This window comes from Ochotona curzoniae, unplaced genomic scaffold (genome assembly GCF_017591425.1).
Source record: "Ochotona curzoniae isolate NIBS_2020 unplaced genomic scaffold, NIBS_Ocur_1.0 patch83, whole genome shotgun sequence".
Classification (NCBI taxonomy): Eukaryota; Metazoa; Chordata; class Mammalia; order Lagomorpha; family Ochotonidae; genus Ochotona; species Ochotona curzoniae.
The window spans coordinates 4,417-23,036 of record NW_024467065.1 but is presented as its reverse complement, the minus strand read 5'-3'; the positions used below and the strand labels follow the sequence as shown (position 1 = coordinate 23,036).

Genomic DNA, 18,620 nt, shown 5'->3' with positions numbered 1-18,620 from the left:
GAAATAAAAATTTTTCCTTGGGATACAAGCAAGCAACATAAAAAATCATGTCAATGGCACTACTGAAACTGGACAATTACAGGCTTCTATCCCTGAAACTTTTGATAATCAACTAAAAGAAATTTCAGGAGCTAATTTACTGGAAAGCATTGCCGGTGGTGTTTCTGCCTTAGATCTCTTGAATAGTTAGTTATTGGCACTGCTGTATACTTTCATACTGATTCTTATTTGCTTAAGTTGTCTTTGCCAAGTCTGCAGGAGAATCATGCAAATCTAAACCCTAACTCACCGTCCACACGCAGTCAATGTAATCATGGCTTCAAAATGTAAACCACAGGGGGAAATGAAAGAGGTGAGTGCATCAGTGGACAAGGGAGCTATTCACAAGCCAGGAACACCTGGGCTTGTGTCTAACCTTGGAACACCAAGTGGCAGACTGAAATCCACAGTGCTATCTCTCCTTTGTGCCTCCCTCTGGTTAAAAATAACAGAAGAGAGTGTCCCTGGCCTCAGTATTATCTCGCATGATTTCCTTGAGTTGTAAATAACAGACCAAAGCCTACCAACATGCGCTGTAATGTCTTCTCTCTTACTTTTTTGGCTTTACTAATATAAGAAGAATTATTCTTTTTTAAAAAGATTTTTTTAATTGGAATGTCAAAAATATAAACAGGAGGAGAGGCAGTGAGGAAGATCTTCCATCCGATGATTCACTCCCCAAGCAGTCTCAACAGCCAGAGCTGAGCCAATCTGAAGCCAGAAGCCCAGCACCTCTTCTGGGTCTCCCATGCTGGTACAGTGTCCCAAGGCTTTGGGCCATAATCCATATTCAGAGGCCACAAGCAGGGAGTTGGATGGGAAGCGGAGCTGCCAGGATTAGATCCGGCACCCATATGGGATATACAGCGTGTGCAAGGTGAGGACTTCAGCTGCTAGGCTATCACGCCAGGCCCAACAATAATTATTCTAAGAATTACTAGCTTCACATAAGATAAGGATTCATGAAACCTTTAGTGCAACACCTGTGTTCTTTTCAGGTATAAAAGTCTGTGTATTCTCAAATAAAGTGTGCTATCCTCAAAGTGTGGATTACGGCTGCAGTGAAGATTAATAAAAGCATTTCTCCATTAAGCATCTTCTGATTGTCTGTTCGATTGATCCTGACAGTACAGAACACCTATTCACAAAAAAGAAGCTAAAATAGTCCCAATCTGGAGAAAGATGCAAGCAAGCATCACAGTACACAGTCTCCTAACAGACATGGCCAGAAAGAAAACTCCCTGTGACACATTATAGTTAAACTGTCATAAGTGGAACACAGAAAGAACATTCTACGAACTGAAAGAGAAAACTGTCCAGTCACATTTCAGTGAGCCAATATTAGACCATCTCAGCAAAGAAGTAGGGGGAGATAGAATGATGCTCCATGTTCAACTGCTGCCTGCTGGGCTAGTACCCCACATCAGTGCTGGCTTGAGTCTGATGCTCCACAACAATCCACTTCCCTGCTAAGTCTCCCAGGAAAGCAGGGGAAGATGACCCAGGTGTTTAGACACCTGCCACCCACGTGGAAACAGGATGGAATGTCAGGCGTCTAGCTTCAGCCTGACTCAGTCACCGGAGGAGTGAACCATTTCTCGAAATACCTCTCTGTCTCAACCTCTCTCTTCAACTCGGCCTTTCAAATAAAATTAATGCTAAAAAAAGAGAGAGAGAGAGAGAATAATAATACATTCGAAGCTATGAAAGAAAAAAAAAAAAAAGAAAAACTGCCAACCAAAATACTATACCCAGAAACACAATCTTTCACAACAGGGGTATCTTTCACAAGACAAGTAATAACAATGAATTCATCACCAGAGGATTGGCCTTAGAAAGATCTGGGAAAGGTCCAGCGCAAGGCTCAGTAGCTAAATCCTTTCCTGTCATGCACTGGGATCCCACATGGGCACCACTTCATGTCCCAGCTGCTCCACTTCCCATCCAGCTCCCTGCAGTCAAGAATAGCCCAAAGCCTCGGGATGCTGCACCTGCGTGGGAGATCTGGAAGAGACTCCTGGCTTTGGGATGGCTTGGCTCATGCTGTTGAGGCCACTTGGGGGCTGGGCCAGCAAATGGAATCTCTTTCTGTCTCTCCTCTCTGTAGATCTGCCTTTCCAATACAAATAAATATATCTTTCAAAATTTATATCAGATATCTTTTCTGACCAAAATTGAATAAAACTGGAAGCCAACAAAAGAAACTTCAAAAATTACAGATACACAGCAAACGAATAAACATTAGTGAAGGAACAAGGAAGGTAACACTGAAGAAATCAAAGGGGAAAGTCTGAAATTCCTCAAATCAAATCAAACCAAGATAGTTACCACATATGAAAACTTATAAAATACAGCAAAAGAAATACTGAAAAGAAAGTTTATAACACTAAGCAGCTACATCAAAAACCAGAAATATATCAAATGATGTGACAATGCCATCTGAAGGACCTAGAAAACCGCAAACCACCACACCAAAGTTCACAGAAGGAAAGACATTACAAAACTCTAACGGGCAATGTGGTAGCACATCAGGGTAATCCTCTGGGCACCAGTTCTAGTCCCTTGTGCTCTAGTTCTGATCCAGCTATCTGCTGTGACCTGGGAAAACAGAGAAAGATGGCCTGAGGCCTTGGGCTCCTGCATCCATGCAGGAGAAGTTTTAGTCAGAGTAATTGCAAAAGAAAAAATAAGTAAAAGAGCAAGGAGTATTGTGAATACTAGAATTACATCCCTGTTTGCACATGACACTATTCTGTATATAGAAAATCCAAAAGCAGGATCCTATATGGGCGCTGGTTCTAATCCCAGCTGCTCCACTTCCCATCCAGCTCCCTGCTTGTGGACTGGGAAAGCAGTTGAGGACGGCCCAAAGCCTGGGACACTGCACTCATGTGGGAGACTCAGAAAAAGCTCCTGGCTCCTGGCTTCAGATCGGCTTGGCTCCAGCTGTACAGGCTACTTGGAGAGTGAATCAACAGGAAGAAGATCTTCCCCTTTCTCTCTCTCCTCCTTCTCTATATATCTCTGGATAGAAGACCTCTCTATATCTCTCTCTCTCTCGATTGTTGTGCATGTGATTCTATTTTTCTGTCACTCAGATTTTTCAACCAGAAAACAAAAACTTTTAAAAATGACTATAATCACATCAATGCACACCAAAATCCTACTGAAAAATGCTGAGAGAAGGAATCCTGGGAAGATACAAAAGAATAACAGACATTGGAATAGTAAATGTAAGTCAATACATATTTGCTCTGATGTTCAGACTCTTTACACAATACTAATCTGATACAGGTTTTATAACTTGAAGGCTAAAACGTGCGATGATAAGTATGGCTCAGAAGCTGGAAAGATCAGCAGAAATACACTGCAAATCACAAACAAGGATACTACTACCTGGAGAAACACTCTTAGTCAAAGATGAACTCTGTGAATCACAAAACCATGAAACAAGTTAAAAATACTAGGGCAACAAGAGTCCTGGCCATACTCCTATTTCTGCCTAGTACTAATTACTCCTATAGAAGAAAGACTTGATATGGCATACCAAAGATAAGACAGAAATCAGAAGTGACTGACAGAGAAAACCTAAGCACAGACACACAGGAGAGATTAAGAAAAGACATTGTTATAAAAGTAGTCCAACTATGTAACAAGGTATGTAGTCCTGCTGATTAGTTCACCAGATGGGGTGGAGTTGGGCTGAGCTAGGAATGACTATGGATCCCAATGACACTCATGGGTCCGGGGCTGGTAACAACGTGGGCAGGTCCAGGCTGCAGCACCTGCATGTCCATCCTACCACACGGTGTGATGTGGGCTGGGCCGTCACATCCTCCAGCTCATACAAATGCCAAGATATAGTGGTAGGCTATGCTGGGCAAGAACCTAGCATGTGCTGGAATATGTGAGCTCTAGGTCAGGGAGTGAGCAAGCAGGGGAACATGAGAAGCTGGAGAACCTATTAGGGGTCATAGCTCCCACTGGTGAGCACATGTTTCAGCCGTGAGTGTTGGACAGCCTGAGCAGGGTAACTCCAATTGCTGGCTGATGTGTGGGTTGGCTTTGTAGGGGGCGAATATGCAGGGCCAAGCCAACCTTACCTCATTGGCAATAGTAGAAACGTGCAGGAGCACAGGTCAAGCTCAGCTAGGCTGTCACACATACTAGACTGCATGAGACTTGGAGGGAAGCAGACAGAGCAGGGCCAGGTTCCAGCACCTGCCAATGAGTAGAAGGAATCGGGGTTGGTTAGGTCAGGCTACAGCATCCAAACACAAAGGTCATAACAGGTGAGGGACTAGGCCAAGCTGGGTCAGAACAACCATTGCCAAGTGTAAAGATCTATAACTGGAAACACACCTACTTGGGGAGCTAAGAAGATGTTTTGGCTGGGTTAGGGTTTCCACTGGGGCTGGAATGGGAGCTGTGTTCTGGTCTGGATATGGCTACAGCATTCCTTAGCACAAGTGTGGACTGGAGCTGGGTGTGCTAGACTGGTTAGACCCCAGCACCCACTGGTGCTCATGAGGACCAGGGTAGGTGTAGGATGGGCTAGGCTAGGTTTTTGCCCCTGCTGAGCCAGGTGTGAGCTGTGTCTGTGTGTGGACCAGGCTAGACTGGGCTGTAATACCCAACAATAATAACCAGATTGGGTTGAAAGCCAGTCAGGAAAGGCCATTCATTGTTCCTGCTAGATCACGAGGTGGACTAAGTAGGGCTGGCTCATGGACCCGCCCGTGTGTGCAAGATCTAGCATTGGGAATGGTTCTGATGGACGAGCCTGGGAAACTCTTGCCAACAGGACATAGTCCACGCAAATGCGTGCAAACACCACGACAGGGAATAGCCCAGAAAGAGCCAGTGAATGGCACCCAAAGGCATACATTTGGTGCAGATCAGGGGCAAACCAAGGAGCACCAGTTTACATCACCCACTGGCAAATCCAAGCACATTAATGGAATGTGGGTCAGGCTGGGTCCAGGTGCAACACATGGAAGTACACATGAGGGCTGGAACTGGGTGCCAGCTGGACTGGTCTAGGCTTTAGCCTCCACCAACCTGAACTGGAATAGGGAACAGGGCCGTGCCAGGCAGGGCCGTGCCAGGCTACAGCACCCACTGGCAAAACCTGAAGTGAGGCAGGCCTTGCCAGACGTGGTCATGACACCCGGACCAGACCGGGCAGGACTACAAAGCCTGTGGGCCTCATGTGCGCTAGATTAGGGAAAAGCCAGGCTAAACTGACTTCCTCTTGGGGCAAACATAAATCAGATTAGATGAAGGTTGGCTGGGCTGTTCCGCAGCACCAGCTGGCAGATGCTGGCACTTGGGGGCTAATTCTGTCAAGCTAAACTGCAGAACCACCTGGAAAGTGCATGATCCGGGAGTGGGAGTGGCCCAGGAGGGAAACAGTGGGCACCTCCTTCTTGACTTACCATTCAAACTGGAGAGCATGAGAACCAGGACAGGGGCAGGGGTGGCAGGACAGAATGGCACCCAAGAGCCTGTGTATGGCTGGATAATGGGGTTGGTTGGGTTGAACTAGGCTTCAATGCCCATTGACATGTAGGAGAACTAAATGGGATGTGGGAAAGACTTGACCAGTATGCTGTATATACTGGCAAGATAGGGATCAGGGAAGGAGGAGGCCCTGGTGGGGGTTATTGCAGGTCGCCCTGACTAGGCTTCAGCTCCCACTGGTTTGCATGAGGGCCAAGTGTGTGGTGGGCAGAATCAGACTAATCTGCAACACCCTTTGCTTCATGTGGAAGATAGAACTGACTCAGCAATTGTAACCATCATCATATGCACAACCTAATTCAAGTGACAGACTCTGCTCAATGAACCCTGTACTGGCAAGCACACACAAGAATCAGGTCTGGGATCACCTCAGACAAAGTCTCTTCCAGGATCCCTCCAACTGAACTGCTGATCTCAGAAGCCCAACCATGAAGAGAAGTGCAGCTTCCCATGGTCTGACCATGGAGTGCAAGTGTCAAAGCTGAGCTGTCTCACAGCCTCAGATGGAACAGTGGACAGCATATCCAGGTGCACATGGAGGATATGGCAGTCCATCAGAGCCTGCAGAGGACACCTGGTACCACAACAGAACAAATCAACCAACTAACCCAGCCATGTGTTGGCACTGATTCTGGAGAGATTTCATCATGCTTAGAATAGTGAGATCGGCAGAAATTCAGAACTGTTGGACTATCAAAAACACCTGAGCAGCACCTTCTGAGCATGCCTCACATCAGGGACCTGGGATGGGTGGGAGGCTGGGTGCGGCTTCTCTCTTTCCCTTTACCCCAGATCTAATCATAACAATGTGGAAACAAACGTCTTACCCACTTTCCTGTAGCTCTTGACCCTTTGTGCCCTAATCAACTATGTAAAGTTTGCCAAAATAAAATAGAAATAAATTTTACAAATTTGATCAAAATTCACAGCACAACCACTTGAGGAGCTCGAGAAAAATATATAAGCAAAGCAGAAACTACACTGGAAGAACACTTAAAGTACAAACTCCTAGAAAACTGTGGGTGCTTTACTAGAGAATGCTCACCATTTTGCATACAGATCAAAGAAATAAACAGCTTTACTGGCTTGGAATGCAAGAGGGCCAAATTTAAAGGTGGTAAGAGAACCACGGATTTTGGGGGGATGAGTTAACCAAGGGAAGAAGCCAAGAATAAGTCCCCAAATTTGCATTTAAACGTCAATGAAATGATTGACAGAGGACTAAACCACATACATGCCGGAGAACTCAAAAGGACCAAAGAATGAAGCACCACTGGAAACTGAAAGAAACGGAGAAACAGGTAGTAATAATTGTGGCAGAACAAAACAAACAAACAAAGCCAAGGTTGAGTTTGGAACACGAGTCCAGCCAGGGAACTGCTTTGCTGAACACAAAGTACTTTTCCACTGTGGAAAAGATGTGATTTACAATTTACAGGATGAAATTCAGAGTCATTGTAAAGAAGTCTGAATATATTACTCCAACACAAGTGGAAAAACAAGTAGAAACAAACCCACACTAACCCAGATATTCCAAGTACCACAACAGATTCTTACGTCATTCATAAATGACCTGAGGTCTTTAAATGAAGTTATAAAAACACTGTATTTTGCACAGACACTAAAAGAAAAGAAAAAATAAGAAAAACATAAATTTTAGAGTTAAAACTAAAAGGGAAATTCACTCGCTGGCTTAGATTAGACTGAAAAGAAAACAATGGAACTTGAAATTAGATCAAGAGATACCTTAACGTCTTTGTACTGGAGCAATGCAGAAAGCAATCCAACATATACGTAATTGTAGTTTCACTAGGAAATGCATGTTGCAGAGCAATGGTTAAAACTTTGAGGAAGACATCAATTCATAGAGTCAAGCTGGTTTGATAACGCCTAGTCATGATGGACACCAAGAAAACTTCTCCAAGCTAGGGACAAACTGCTGACACACAAAGGTAAAAGACAAGACCCAGGAAGCAGCCAAAGGAAAAACAGCACATGCACATACGGCTACTCTCAGCACGAGGAAAAGGAAAAGTTGCATGCAAAACTCTAAAAGAGAGCAGCCTTCAATTTATGAAGTGGAATTCTATAGAAGAAAGTACAAAGACATTTTAGGGTAAGCAAAACTAACATAACTCCACTTTACATGAACGTCCCAGGACAGGCAAACTCACAGAGCCAAATGGCAGAATAATGATTGCCAAAGACTGGGCTAGAGAAATGGATTTAGGACTTATAGTGTTAGGTGACATGAAAAAGATCCCATAGATGGATAGTGGTGCAAGGACGTGAGAACACATTTAAACCTACTCAACTGTACACTTACAAACGGCTAACACTTCAAATTTTACGTACAATTTTAAATAAGTTTCTCTTCCTTTCAATAGTTCTTGTACACACGCACAAACAACTGATGCACACATATTTCTTAAATTCGTGTTTAATTAACCAACTGGAATAAACTAAAATCTAAACAGCAGTCTTAGGAGTTTGAAAACATGACACATCACTGACAGCAGGAAGCATACAACTGTGAATTAATCAACACAAACTATATAGAATCATCAGCATAAATATATGACTAAAAGGCATACATTATTGAAATACCTGCATCTTGTTTTTGCTCTGTGCATTATTACTGCATATTAACCCTTGTTCAACAAGTCTCGTGGCTTCGAGGGACTGCACCTCACCGTGGAACATCTGTGACATGTCTGACGCAGCATCCACAGCTGCTCCCTGTGTACTGCTGACATCGTGTGCAAACACCAGAATAAAATGAGGAAAACAGAAAACGACATCAGATGACATCACTCCTGAGAAAGAGAGAGCAGGATCCAGAAGAAATCCCTCTTGTCAATTTGCATCACTGACTGAGCATCCCTAATCTTAAAAAGCCAAATCCAACGTGTTCGAAGTCTCACACTATGCAAATATTCCAAAATCTGACACACTTACAGTCCAAAGCATTTGGGACTAGGGATACTCAAACTGTAACACCTGCAAGGGATTAGAGGAGGATACAATTTTCATTTTCCATTTGTTAAGCTTCAGAAATCCTTTGGATAGCCACAAAAACGTACCTAACAGGGAGTGAAACCTATGATCTTAAAAGGTAGAAAAGAGGGACCAGTTGGAAACAGGGGTGTCAAACCACAAAAAGTTGACAGTCTGCGAGGATTGCAGAATAAGGATGGGAGCCAGGATGGAACACCAGAATGAGCTACAGGAAGCAGGAGAGAGCAGACAAACACAGGGGAACAGCAAACAGAATCAGAGCAAACCAACAGGAACGAACAGAAATCCCAGAAACAGACCATGGAGCGCAGTTTCACCAAGCTGGCATGTACACACAGGCAGGTCATAAGGCCTTAGCTGAAAACTTCTTTCTGACATCATGGCTGAAAGGCCACATGTAGTGTCTAAGGTAGCTTCCACAGTGGCAGAAGACTCAAGGAAAACACTGTATAAACAGTCTCTCGATTCAATGACAACTTGAGCTATTGCTAACTAAGACTTCCTGGATGTTTTTAAGTATAGACGAGCAGCAGGGCTGTTCCTAACAAATCTAACTTTGAAGAGTCTGCTGTCTATCCTGCCCACACCTGTACGTCAGAGACATGCATGGAGCTATTGAAATCCCTGTGGCCCAGTCAGTACTTCAACCAGTCCAGGATTTATTTGTGTTCAAAAGCTGCCCGGCACCACACAACTGGAGAAACTTGAGAAAACTCTACTTGTATTTAGCATTACGGTAACCATTTCTAATGCGGAGAGTGGAGAATGTTCTTCTGCATATTAACACTGAAAAACTTCCCACAACATTGGCTTTGTGGGCAAAAATGATGGTAGTTAAGACTTCAGGGCCAGCCAGTCTTCTTCAGATTTGTCATGCTGTCTTCTGAGACCCCACCCAGTCACGTTACATGTGTGACACTTTTTTCAGCCAAATCTGCATCTAACTTAGAAGACTCTAGGGGCTGGTAACCTGCTTATATTTATTTATCTTAATCTTATGTCCAGCTCCCTAAAGTTCAAATGGACCTACCTCAAGTGTTTCATTTTATTTCTCAGGCCCTAACAAGTTCCTAAAATGCAACACAAAAGAAAAAATAAGTAAACAGCTCACCAGAGAAGTGTACACTTTTCGCTCTTCTTGGAAACACATGGAGAACTCTGGAAGCATCCTTGGGAGAGAAGGAGAATGGACCATAACCAGGAGAGACTGGTGTGGTGTGGTTCAAGACGTTCTTGCCCAGACTCTGTACATGAGCTGGAACAAAGAACAGAAAAGCCTCTCTATGGAATAACAACCTTTTAGGCCTCAAATCAAAGCAACAAATACCCCACTAGCAATACACACAAGTCTATTACTTGATCCAGTTTAGCTACATAACTGATTTGGGTGGCTTAAAACACCTATTCAGCAAAAATGATCATTCCCCAAACAATTAATTAATTTCAACAACAGAAGAAACACACTCTTCACTAAAACTCATGTTAGAGAAATATACTTGGATTATAGAAACCACAGATCCTTATTAATACAAAGAAACCACCTAGGAATCCAAGTGAGTCTTTCTAATACGGCTCTTCCCAAAGAAAAACCTGCTCTATCCCAACAGCACCTGCTCACATTTAAACACACTCTGCCTTGATGGCACTCACGGTCACATCTCTGAGTGCTCACACAGTGGTCTCACAGTGACACTGGGCTTAGCTGGCACTGGGGCATTAGCCTTCTGGGACACACACTAAGACGTCCGCGCCTGCACTGTGAACGCAGCAGCCAGCAGAGACTGCCAGAAGCAGCCTTAACCTATCAGGACCAGCCTAGGCACCAGAACACTCACACTTCAGTTAGTCATCCCAATTGCCCAGCCATGCCCACCCAAAATGTGGAGCCACAGATCTATAGTGAAGACTGGATTTTCTTTGCTCAGTAGTCTGAGCTGGTTCACTTTACAATAAATACTGACATATCTCAACACACAAAACCTGACACTTTTTTTCTTTTACAGAAACATCAAAACGATAAATTGTGGGAGTCAACACCATGGTGTAGAAGGCTAAGCTTCCAGATGTCCTGGCTGCTCTGCTTTCTATCCAGTTCCCTGGTCACGGGCTGGGAGAGCATTGGTGGATGTTGGAAGTCCTTGGGCCCTTGCACCCACATGGGAGACCTAGAGGGGCCTTCTGTCTTGTACCAGGAACCATTGTACCAGGAACATCACCCACACAACTGCCTCTTAGAGACCCTGCCCCCCGTAATGGGGGTCCTTGGCCCTTGCGCGCCCCTCCAGCTGTTGTGGGCATTTGTGAAGTGAACCAGTAAACGAAAGGTCACTAATTCTTTCTTCGAAATAAAAATCAATAAATTGGGGCCCAGCACGACAGCGAAGTAATTAAAGTCCTGGCCTTGAACATGCCAGGATCCTATAGGGGCGCCAGTTCTAGTCCCAGCTGCCCTGATTCACATGCAGCTCCCTGCCTTGTGGCCTCAAAAAGCATTTGAGCACTGTCAAATCCTAAGATCCTGCACCTGTGTAGGAGACCCAGAAATGCTGCTGGCTCCAGGATACACGTTGGCTTATCTCCAGCCGTTGTGGAAGCTTGCGGAGTGAACTGCTGGATGGAAGATCTTCCTCTCTGTATCTCCTCCTCTCTGGATATCCACCTTTCAAATAAATCAATAAATCAAATTTATTGATTAAAAATCAGTAAATTGACATTCTTCTTAAATGGCAGAAGAGCCTGGCAAGCTTTCCCTTAACTACTACAAACACAGCCAGCATAGAGGGAACATTAGTAAGATTCCAAGAGCCCAAGTTTGGCGGTAGCTCGATCTTAGAAGACTCTGCCTCCAGACACAATGAGGGGAGACTGAATGCTTGGAAGTGAGTCTAGACCCTGGAGAGCGCTCCTCCTAACAGGCAGGCCCTGTACCCCTTAACACCACTACAGCAGGTCACATTCCTAGGTCCCTGCCTATCCTGCTTAGTCAACCGCATCCCCCTCCATCGTCCAGGTCTCAGTCTTTGACATGTCCCTGGTGCAGTACAAGAGAACAGGATTCACAATTGCGTGGGCCGTGCAGAGCTGAGATCTCCACCTTTCTGAGTGGCCATTCTGCCTCTTCTGTGGAGCCAGTGAAGGTTCAGGCCCCAGGGATGCACCTTCGGAGGGGATTTCTAAGTACAGGTTTACACCCACTCAGCCACACCTTCGTTACCCCAAATAAGACAGGACCAACTTCCTCTTTGCACTCGCCCTCTGCGAACCCACCGACCTTGGAAAGTAACAGAAAATGGCAGTCTCCCCACTGCACCAGGAACTTCACCAACACAACTGCCCCTTGGGGAGACCCGCCTGTAACGGGGGTCCCTGGCCCTGCCGCCCCTTCAGGGGGCGCACGGCAGCGGCGGGGCTGGGACTGCACGCTCTCCCGCCCCAGCCACCTCGCAGCCTGCCGACACAGCTCCCCCAAGTCGGCCCGGGCCCACGGACCTGCCCTCCGCAGTCTCCCGACCCGATCCTCAGCAGGGCGCAGCCCCGGGAACCTCGCCCCGAGCGCCCCACCTGGGGAGCCCACGGCTGCCGGGCAGGAATCGCAGCCCGACGGCCCCGCACCTCCCTGCGCCCACACGCCCCTCACCAGGGCCGCCGGCCTCTCCCCGCACACACGCCCCTCACCAGGGCCGCCGGCCTCCCTCACACGCCCCTCACCAGGGCCGCCGGCCTCCCTCCGCACACACGCCCCTCACCAGGGCCGCCGGCCTCTCCCCGCACACACGCCCCTCACCGGGGCCGCCGGCCTCCCTCCGCACACACGCCCCTCACCGGGGCCGCCGGCCTCTCCCCGCACACACGCCCCTCACCAGGGCCGCCGGCCTCCCTCCGCACACACGCCCCTCACCGGGGCCGCCGGCCTCTCCCCGCACACACGCCCCTCACCAGGGCCGCCGGCCTCTCCCCGCACACACGCCCCTCACCAGGGCCGCCGGCCTCTCCCCGCACACACGCCCCTCACCAGGGCCGCCGGCCTCTCCCCGCACACACGCCCCTCACCAGGGCCGCCGGCCTCTCCCCGCACACACGCCCCTCACCGGGGCCGCCGGCCTCCCTCCGCACACACGCCCCTCACCGGGGCCGCCGGCCTCTCCCCGCACACACGCCCCTCACCGGGGCCGCCGGCCTCCCTCCGCACACACGCCCCTCACCAGGGCCGCCGGCCTCTCCCCGCACACACGCCCCTCACCAGGGCCGCCGGCCTCCCTCACACGCCCCTCACCGGGACCGCCGGCCTCCCTCCGCACACACGCCCCTCACCGGGGCCGCCGGCCTCCCTCACACGCCCCTCACCAGGGCCGCCGGCCTCCCTCCGCACTCTCGCACGCACCTGGAACCACTACACTCTCCAACCCCAGGACCTCCCGGCAGCCCAGGCAGCCGGAAGGATTTCCGAGCGGGAGAAAGCGGGAGTGGGCGGCCCCGCACATGCGCAGAAGGACCCGGCAGACCCTTTCTGCGGCCCGGGACAGGTGACGTCATTGGGAGAGACTACATTTCCCACAAGGCTCTGCGCCCGTTCTGAAGGTCCCTGAGGAGGGGGCGTTCTGGGCTTTCCTGACTGGAGAGGTGAAGTTGGCCTGGTTGTTATCCACGTGGGGAGAAGTGGAATTCTAGCTCTTTATTAACTCCTGTTTCCACAACTTGAGATTTTGAGGGGACAATGGGGAATTGCGTCTATTGTTCCAATACCTTTTGTTTTTCACTTGTCATGTATGCATGCTGGCAAACAAAAGTCTCTTCACTATGTCTTGGAGACAGACCACTTTCTCTTAAACTAATCACTAGGCCACTCCATGATTTGTCGCAGCCAAGACTTCTTTGCCACACATGTGCATGACTGTCGTACATGAGAGCAAGGACAACTTAGTGCCTTCCAAACTCTCTTTCTCTTTCTAACTGTGTCTCAGTGTCCTCGTGGCTGCAGCTCTTTTCCCTGATCTGCCAGTGCCCACTCACTAACCCTTTTCATCTCAAATGTTAAAAAATGGTGCAAACTTGCATCTGTGAAACCAAGGTCCATCCCCCTCCTCTCTTGCTACCATTAAAAAAAGAAAAGAAAAAGAAAGAAAGAAACTACTTCCAGAAATAAATTCACTGTTTCATTTTAAACTACTTGCTTTTTTTTTCCCCCACCAAGAAGGCTCCTTGTAGGGCTATTTTCCCTAAATTCTCTCTTTTTTTGTATTCTTGCAGAAGTGAGCTTCTAGTCATTGTGATCCAAAAGGTTCTGATTTTCTCATTGACCAATGGGACCACTTCTCTGCCCACTTATTTTGGTCCCTCTGTTTTAAAAGTGATGGGGCCAGTGTATACTTTGTTAATTTCCTCTTGTGATCAACAGTGCTTTCCAGTGTAGATGTTAAGCTATGAGAGAATAGTCAGGAAAACGATGTTTTGTTTTGTTTTTTTAATATTGTGAACTGCTGAGTTGTTCTTTTGATCATGGGCATTTAAAATAATCTTCATCCAGTTTGATTTTCTGAATATTTTTATAATTATATTTAGAGAACTATGTCTTTCAACAAGATTGTTGACTGTAGACTTACACGCTTTGCCTTCTAGCTTCAAAGCTTTTTCTGAGGTCCCAGCATCATAGTTTAGTGGTTAGGGTCCTCACCTGTTACGTACTGGGATCCCGTATGGTTGCCGGTTCTAATCCTGAACTGTTGCAGTCACTTGGGGAGTGAATCATCGGATGGAGGTCCCTGAGGCTTTGGCCCGTCCTCGACTGCTTTCCCAGGCCACAGGCAGGGAGCTGGATGGGAAGTGGAGCTGCCGGGATTAGAACCGGTGTCCATATGGGATCCTGGGGCGTTCAAGGCGAGGACTTTAGCCGCTAGGCCACGCCGCAGGGCCAGAGATAATATCTTGATGTCCATAATGCATATACTAATTTGCTTATTTGGAAAATTCAACTCATTTTGTCACCAGTGTTTCTTATTGGTCTTTTATTATGCTATTTTAATGGCACTGAGATAATATGTTGATGACCAGTGATACTGAATCTTTTTTTTTTTTACAATCATTTAAAATAATTGTTTGAATATGTTACAGGGAGGAGGAGATGCTGAGAGAGATGGTCTATCTACTCTTTGACTCCCAGTGGTCACGATGGTTGAAGTTAGGTCAGGTGAAAACCAGACCTGAAACCTTATCTGTATCTCCCACATGAAAGCAGAGGCTCAAGCACTTGAGCCATCTTCTCCCTTCTGAGGCACATTAGCAGAGAGCTATGTTGAAAGTAGAGCATGGGACTGACATGCTCTTGCATCTGGCTAACCATCCGTCCTGTGGTGCCAGCATCCCATGTGGGTGCCAGTTCATGTTCTGGCTGCTTGACTTCCAATCCAGCTCCCTGTTTATGGCCTGGAAAAGCAGCAAAGGATGGTCTAGGTGCTTTTGACCCTGCAACCTTTCCAATATAAATAAATAAATCTTGTAAGAACTGTTAATTTTATACTATTTTATTTTTGTGCAAGGATTTATTTATGTATTTATTATTGAAATGTCAGATATACAGAGAGGAGGAGAGATAGAGGGGAAGATCTTCCGTCCAATGATTCACTCCCAAAGTGACCACAATGGCAGGTGCTGCACTCATCCAAAGCCAGGAGCCAGGAAATTTCCTCCAGGTCTCCCACACGGGTGCAGGGTCACAAGGCTTTGGGCCGTCCTCGAATGGTTCCCAGGCCACAAGCAGGGAGCAGGATGGGAAGTGGTGCTGCCGGGATTAGAACCTGAGCCCATATGAAATCCCGGCACCTTCAAGATGAGGACATTAGCCACTAAACTACTTTGCTGGGCCCAAATTTCATAGTGTTTTAACTCATAGGAAAAAAAATACAAAACAATTCGTATCCTGAAGAAATAGAATTGATAATGATTCTTCCATAGAATTGTTTGTCAATTTTAAAATCATAAAAATCAATTTTAATAAATTATTAATACCAGCAGATTTTTTTCTTCCTGTTGAATATTCATCTGATTCATAGAAAAGAATCATTTTAAAATCTAGTATCCTTGGGGCCCGGTGGCGTGGCCTAGCAGCTAAAGTCCTCGCCTTGAACGCGCCAGGATCCCATATGGACGCCGGTTCTAATCCCAGCAGCTCCACTTCTCATCCAGCTCCCTGCTTGTGGCCTGGAAAAGTAGTTGAGGATGGCCCAAAGCTTTGTGACCCTGCACCCGCATGGGAAACCCAGAAGAAGTTCCTGGATCCCAGCTTCAGATCAGCATAGCATGGGCCATTGCACTCACTTGGGGAGTGAATCACTGTACGAAAGATCTTCCTCTCTGTCTCTCCTCCTCTCTGTATATCTGACTTTCCAATAAATAAATAAATCTTTAAAATGTAGTATCCTTCCTTGAGTGCTCTGCGGTTATTCATTGCAATGAACGACAGCACAGAGTGTAAGGTGATTTATACACTTGCAGAGCTGAGTTCAGGGGCTTGTTTTCAATCCACAGTTTTCTAATGCTACATCCTGGGAATAAGAAAGAAAACTGAGGGTGACATGAATCAGAGCACTGCAAAGTTTCAGTGTCATCTATAAAGATAAGAGAAGTGATTCCCTCGTTCTGGAACAGTTAAGAGACAAGCACAAAATGCATGAACACATGATCCTTTGGGAACCCTAAATCATTTCAGAGGTGATTCCTGACCGCTCTCTCTGAGGAATCCAGAGCCAGCCTCTTTCTGCATCAGCCAACAATAAGATGCATGGTAGCAGTGCAGAAGTCCCCAGGCTCCTGAGATCCCACCTGGCTGTACTGAATTCTCTCAGCATCACAGTAACTGACCTTGGGTCCCAAATATGACCCAGGATTCATAAGAGCTGAGCTCAGTCTCTGCCTTGGTTCACCAAAGTGTGCTGAAGGAGGTGGCTGAGAAAGACCCAATGACATCTAATTGTGCAGAACAAGTCCCCTCTTTAGTTCAGCTATGGCCATGTCTTTACAACACAAGGCGCCTTTTTGTGGGCATGTAGACATGGCATGCTTCGACCAGAACTGTCTCTCCCTGGAAAGCCAAGGGGCCAGAAGCATTTGAAAATATCAAGAGCAAAGAGTTCTGAATGCCTTTGGGGGTCCTTTACTCATCCTGTGCAGGTGGTACTAACATAATATCCAGCTTAGACTGCACTGACCCCAGCTCTAAATAGCTCTCCTTTTTTCTGAAATCACAGAGTACTGGAACATATTTAATCAGCCACCTGGGATGGGGGGAGAGAGCAGTGAGGGCAAGGCTCTGATTTGTAGTATTCTCAGGTTCTCACAATGTAAATATTCCCACTTTGTCTAATTTCAAGCATTTATTATATATATATGTTTGCATTTATTTGCCAAAAATCATGTTTTGCATTGAGGGTCATTTTATTTTTTGTATTTAAACATTGCTGTGTCAACAAATTGATGGAATGGAAAAATACATGTTCCTATAAAACCACTAACTGTCTTTAAAGCCACTGACTGAATTTAAAACAACTCAAAAGGTGATAAATGGGGCCCGGCGCGGTGGCACAAGTGGTTAAGGTCCTCACCTTGCACGCCCGGGATCCCATATGGGCGCCAGTTCTATCCCAGCAGCCCCACTTCCCTTCCAGCTCCCTGCCTGTGGCCCGGGAAGGCAGCAGAGGACAGCCCAAAACTTTGGGACCCTGCACCCGCGTGGGAGACCTGGAAGAGGCTCCTGGCTTCAGATCGGCATAGCATCAGCCGTTGTGCTCACTTGGGGAGTGAATCATCGGACGGAAGATCTTCCTCTCTGTCTCTCCTCTCTGTATATCCGCCTTTCCAATAAAAAAATAATAAAAAATAAATTTAAAAAAAAAGGTGATAAATGGAGGCTTGAAAAAAACCAGATCAGTACAATAGACCAATTGGCCAATCCCCTCTTGCAAGCGCAGGCATCCCATATGTGTGCTGGTTTGTGTCCAAGCTGCTCCAAATCCCCATCTGTCTCCCTGCCTGTGACCTGGAACAGCAGCAGAGGATGGCCCAAAGCCTTGGTACCCTGTACCCGAGTGGGAGATCTGAAGGAGACTCCTGGCTGCTGGTTTCCATTGCGACCATGTGGGGAATAAAACAGTGGATGAAAGATCTTTCCCTCTGTCTCTCCTTCTGTCTGTAAATCTTTCAACAAAAATGAATCCTTAAAAAAACTGATTTGTCATCATCATGTATGCTAGAGCACTTCACTTTTCTCATGGATTCATTCTTACAAACCCTGAATATTACTATAATAATATTTTCCCCATTAAATCAATAAGGTCTTTGGAAAAGCTATGTGATTCTACTACTTTAACTCTTTTAAGTAAACTTAAATAAATGGTAGTTCTGATTTCTTTCAGAGAATACTACTGAACTACAGCTAGCTTTAATAAAAACCAAAAATTCTTGAGTTAAGTGAGTTTTTAGTTAGACTTGTGGTGAGTGGTGTAACTTGTGCCTGTATTACTCCTTATGCCTCAAGTGTGATCTCTGTAGACAAAGAGGAATAAGGAGGCACACACTTGGGAACAGAACGAGGATTCAACCCTAATAATCTCAGTGACAATTTAGAACTAACAGATGTATCTTTCAGAGAAGCAAGAGGACTCTTACTTGTGGAAGAAAGGAGTTTCATATGTGTGAACCACTCAGATCATCTCATTTTGCAAATAGTCTACTTTATGTTATGGATCCAGCAGTCCTTTCTGAATATATCACACATAAATATATACATGTGCATATTAGTAAGGTCAGAGGTGTATTTTGCACCTGAAAATTTTGATTTTCTGAAACTGGCTGCTTATCCAAAATTGTCCAATTTCTGCTCACATGGTAAGCAGACTTCCCTTCATAGTATGTGTCCAGTGAGGCACAAAAACCACCCTTTGCTGTAGACGTTTTTATGGACAGAATGGAATGCACAAGGAAAGAACGTGTGCTTAATCATTAAATGCCAGTGTCATGAAAGAAAAATCCAGTCTACAGGCTCTGGGTAG

General features: G+C 46.3%; 1 protein-coding gene across 1 annotated transcript in view; it reads right to left on the bottom strand.

Moving 5' to 3' along the window:
• LOC121168272 (zinc finger protein 2 homolog) overlaps positions 1–9,830 on the bottom strand; it is a 31,791-nt gene extending 21,961 nt beyond the window's left edge. Inside the window, exon 1 of the mRNA XM_040998194.1 lies at positions 9,692–9,830. Coding sequence (XP_040854128.1) covers positions 9,692–9,775 — 84 coding nt within the window. The 5' untranslated portion in view covers positions 9,776–9,830. The remainder of the gene's footprint in view (positions 1–9,691) is intronic.
• Between the last annotated feature and the right edge of the window lie 8,790 nt (positions 9,831–18,620).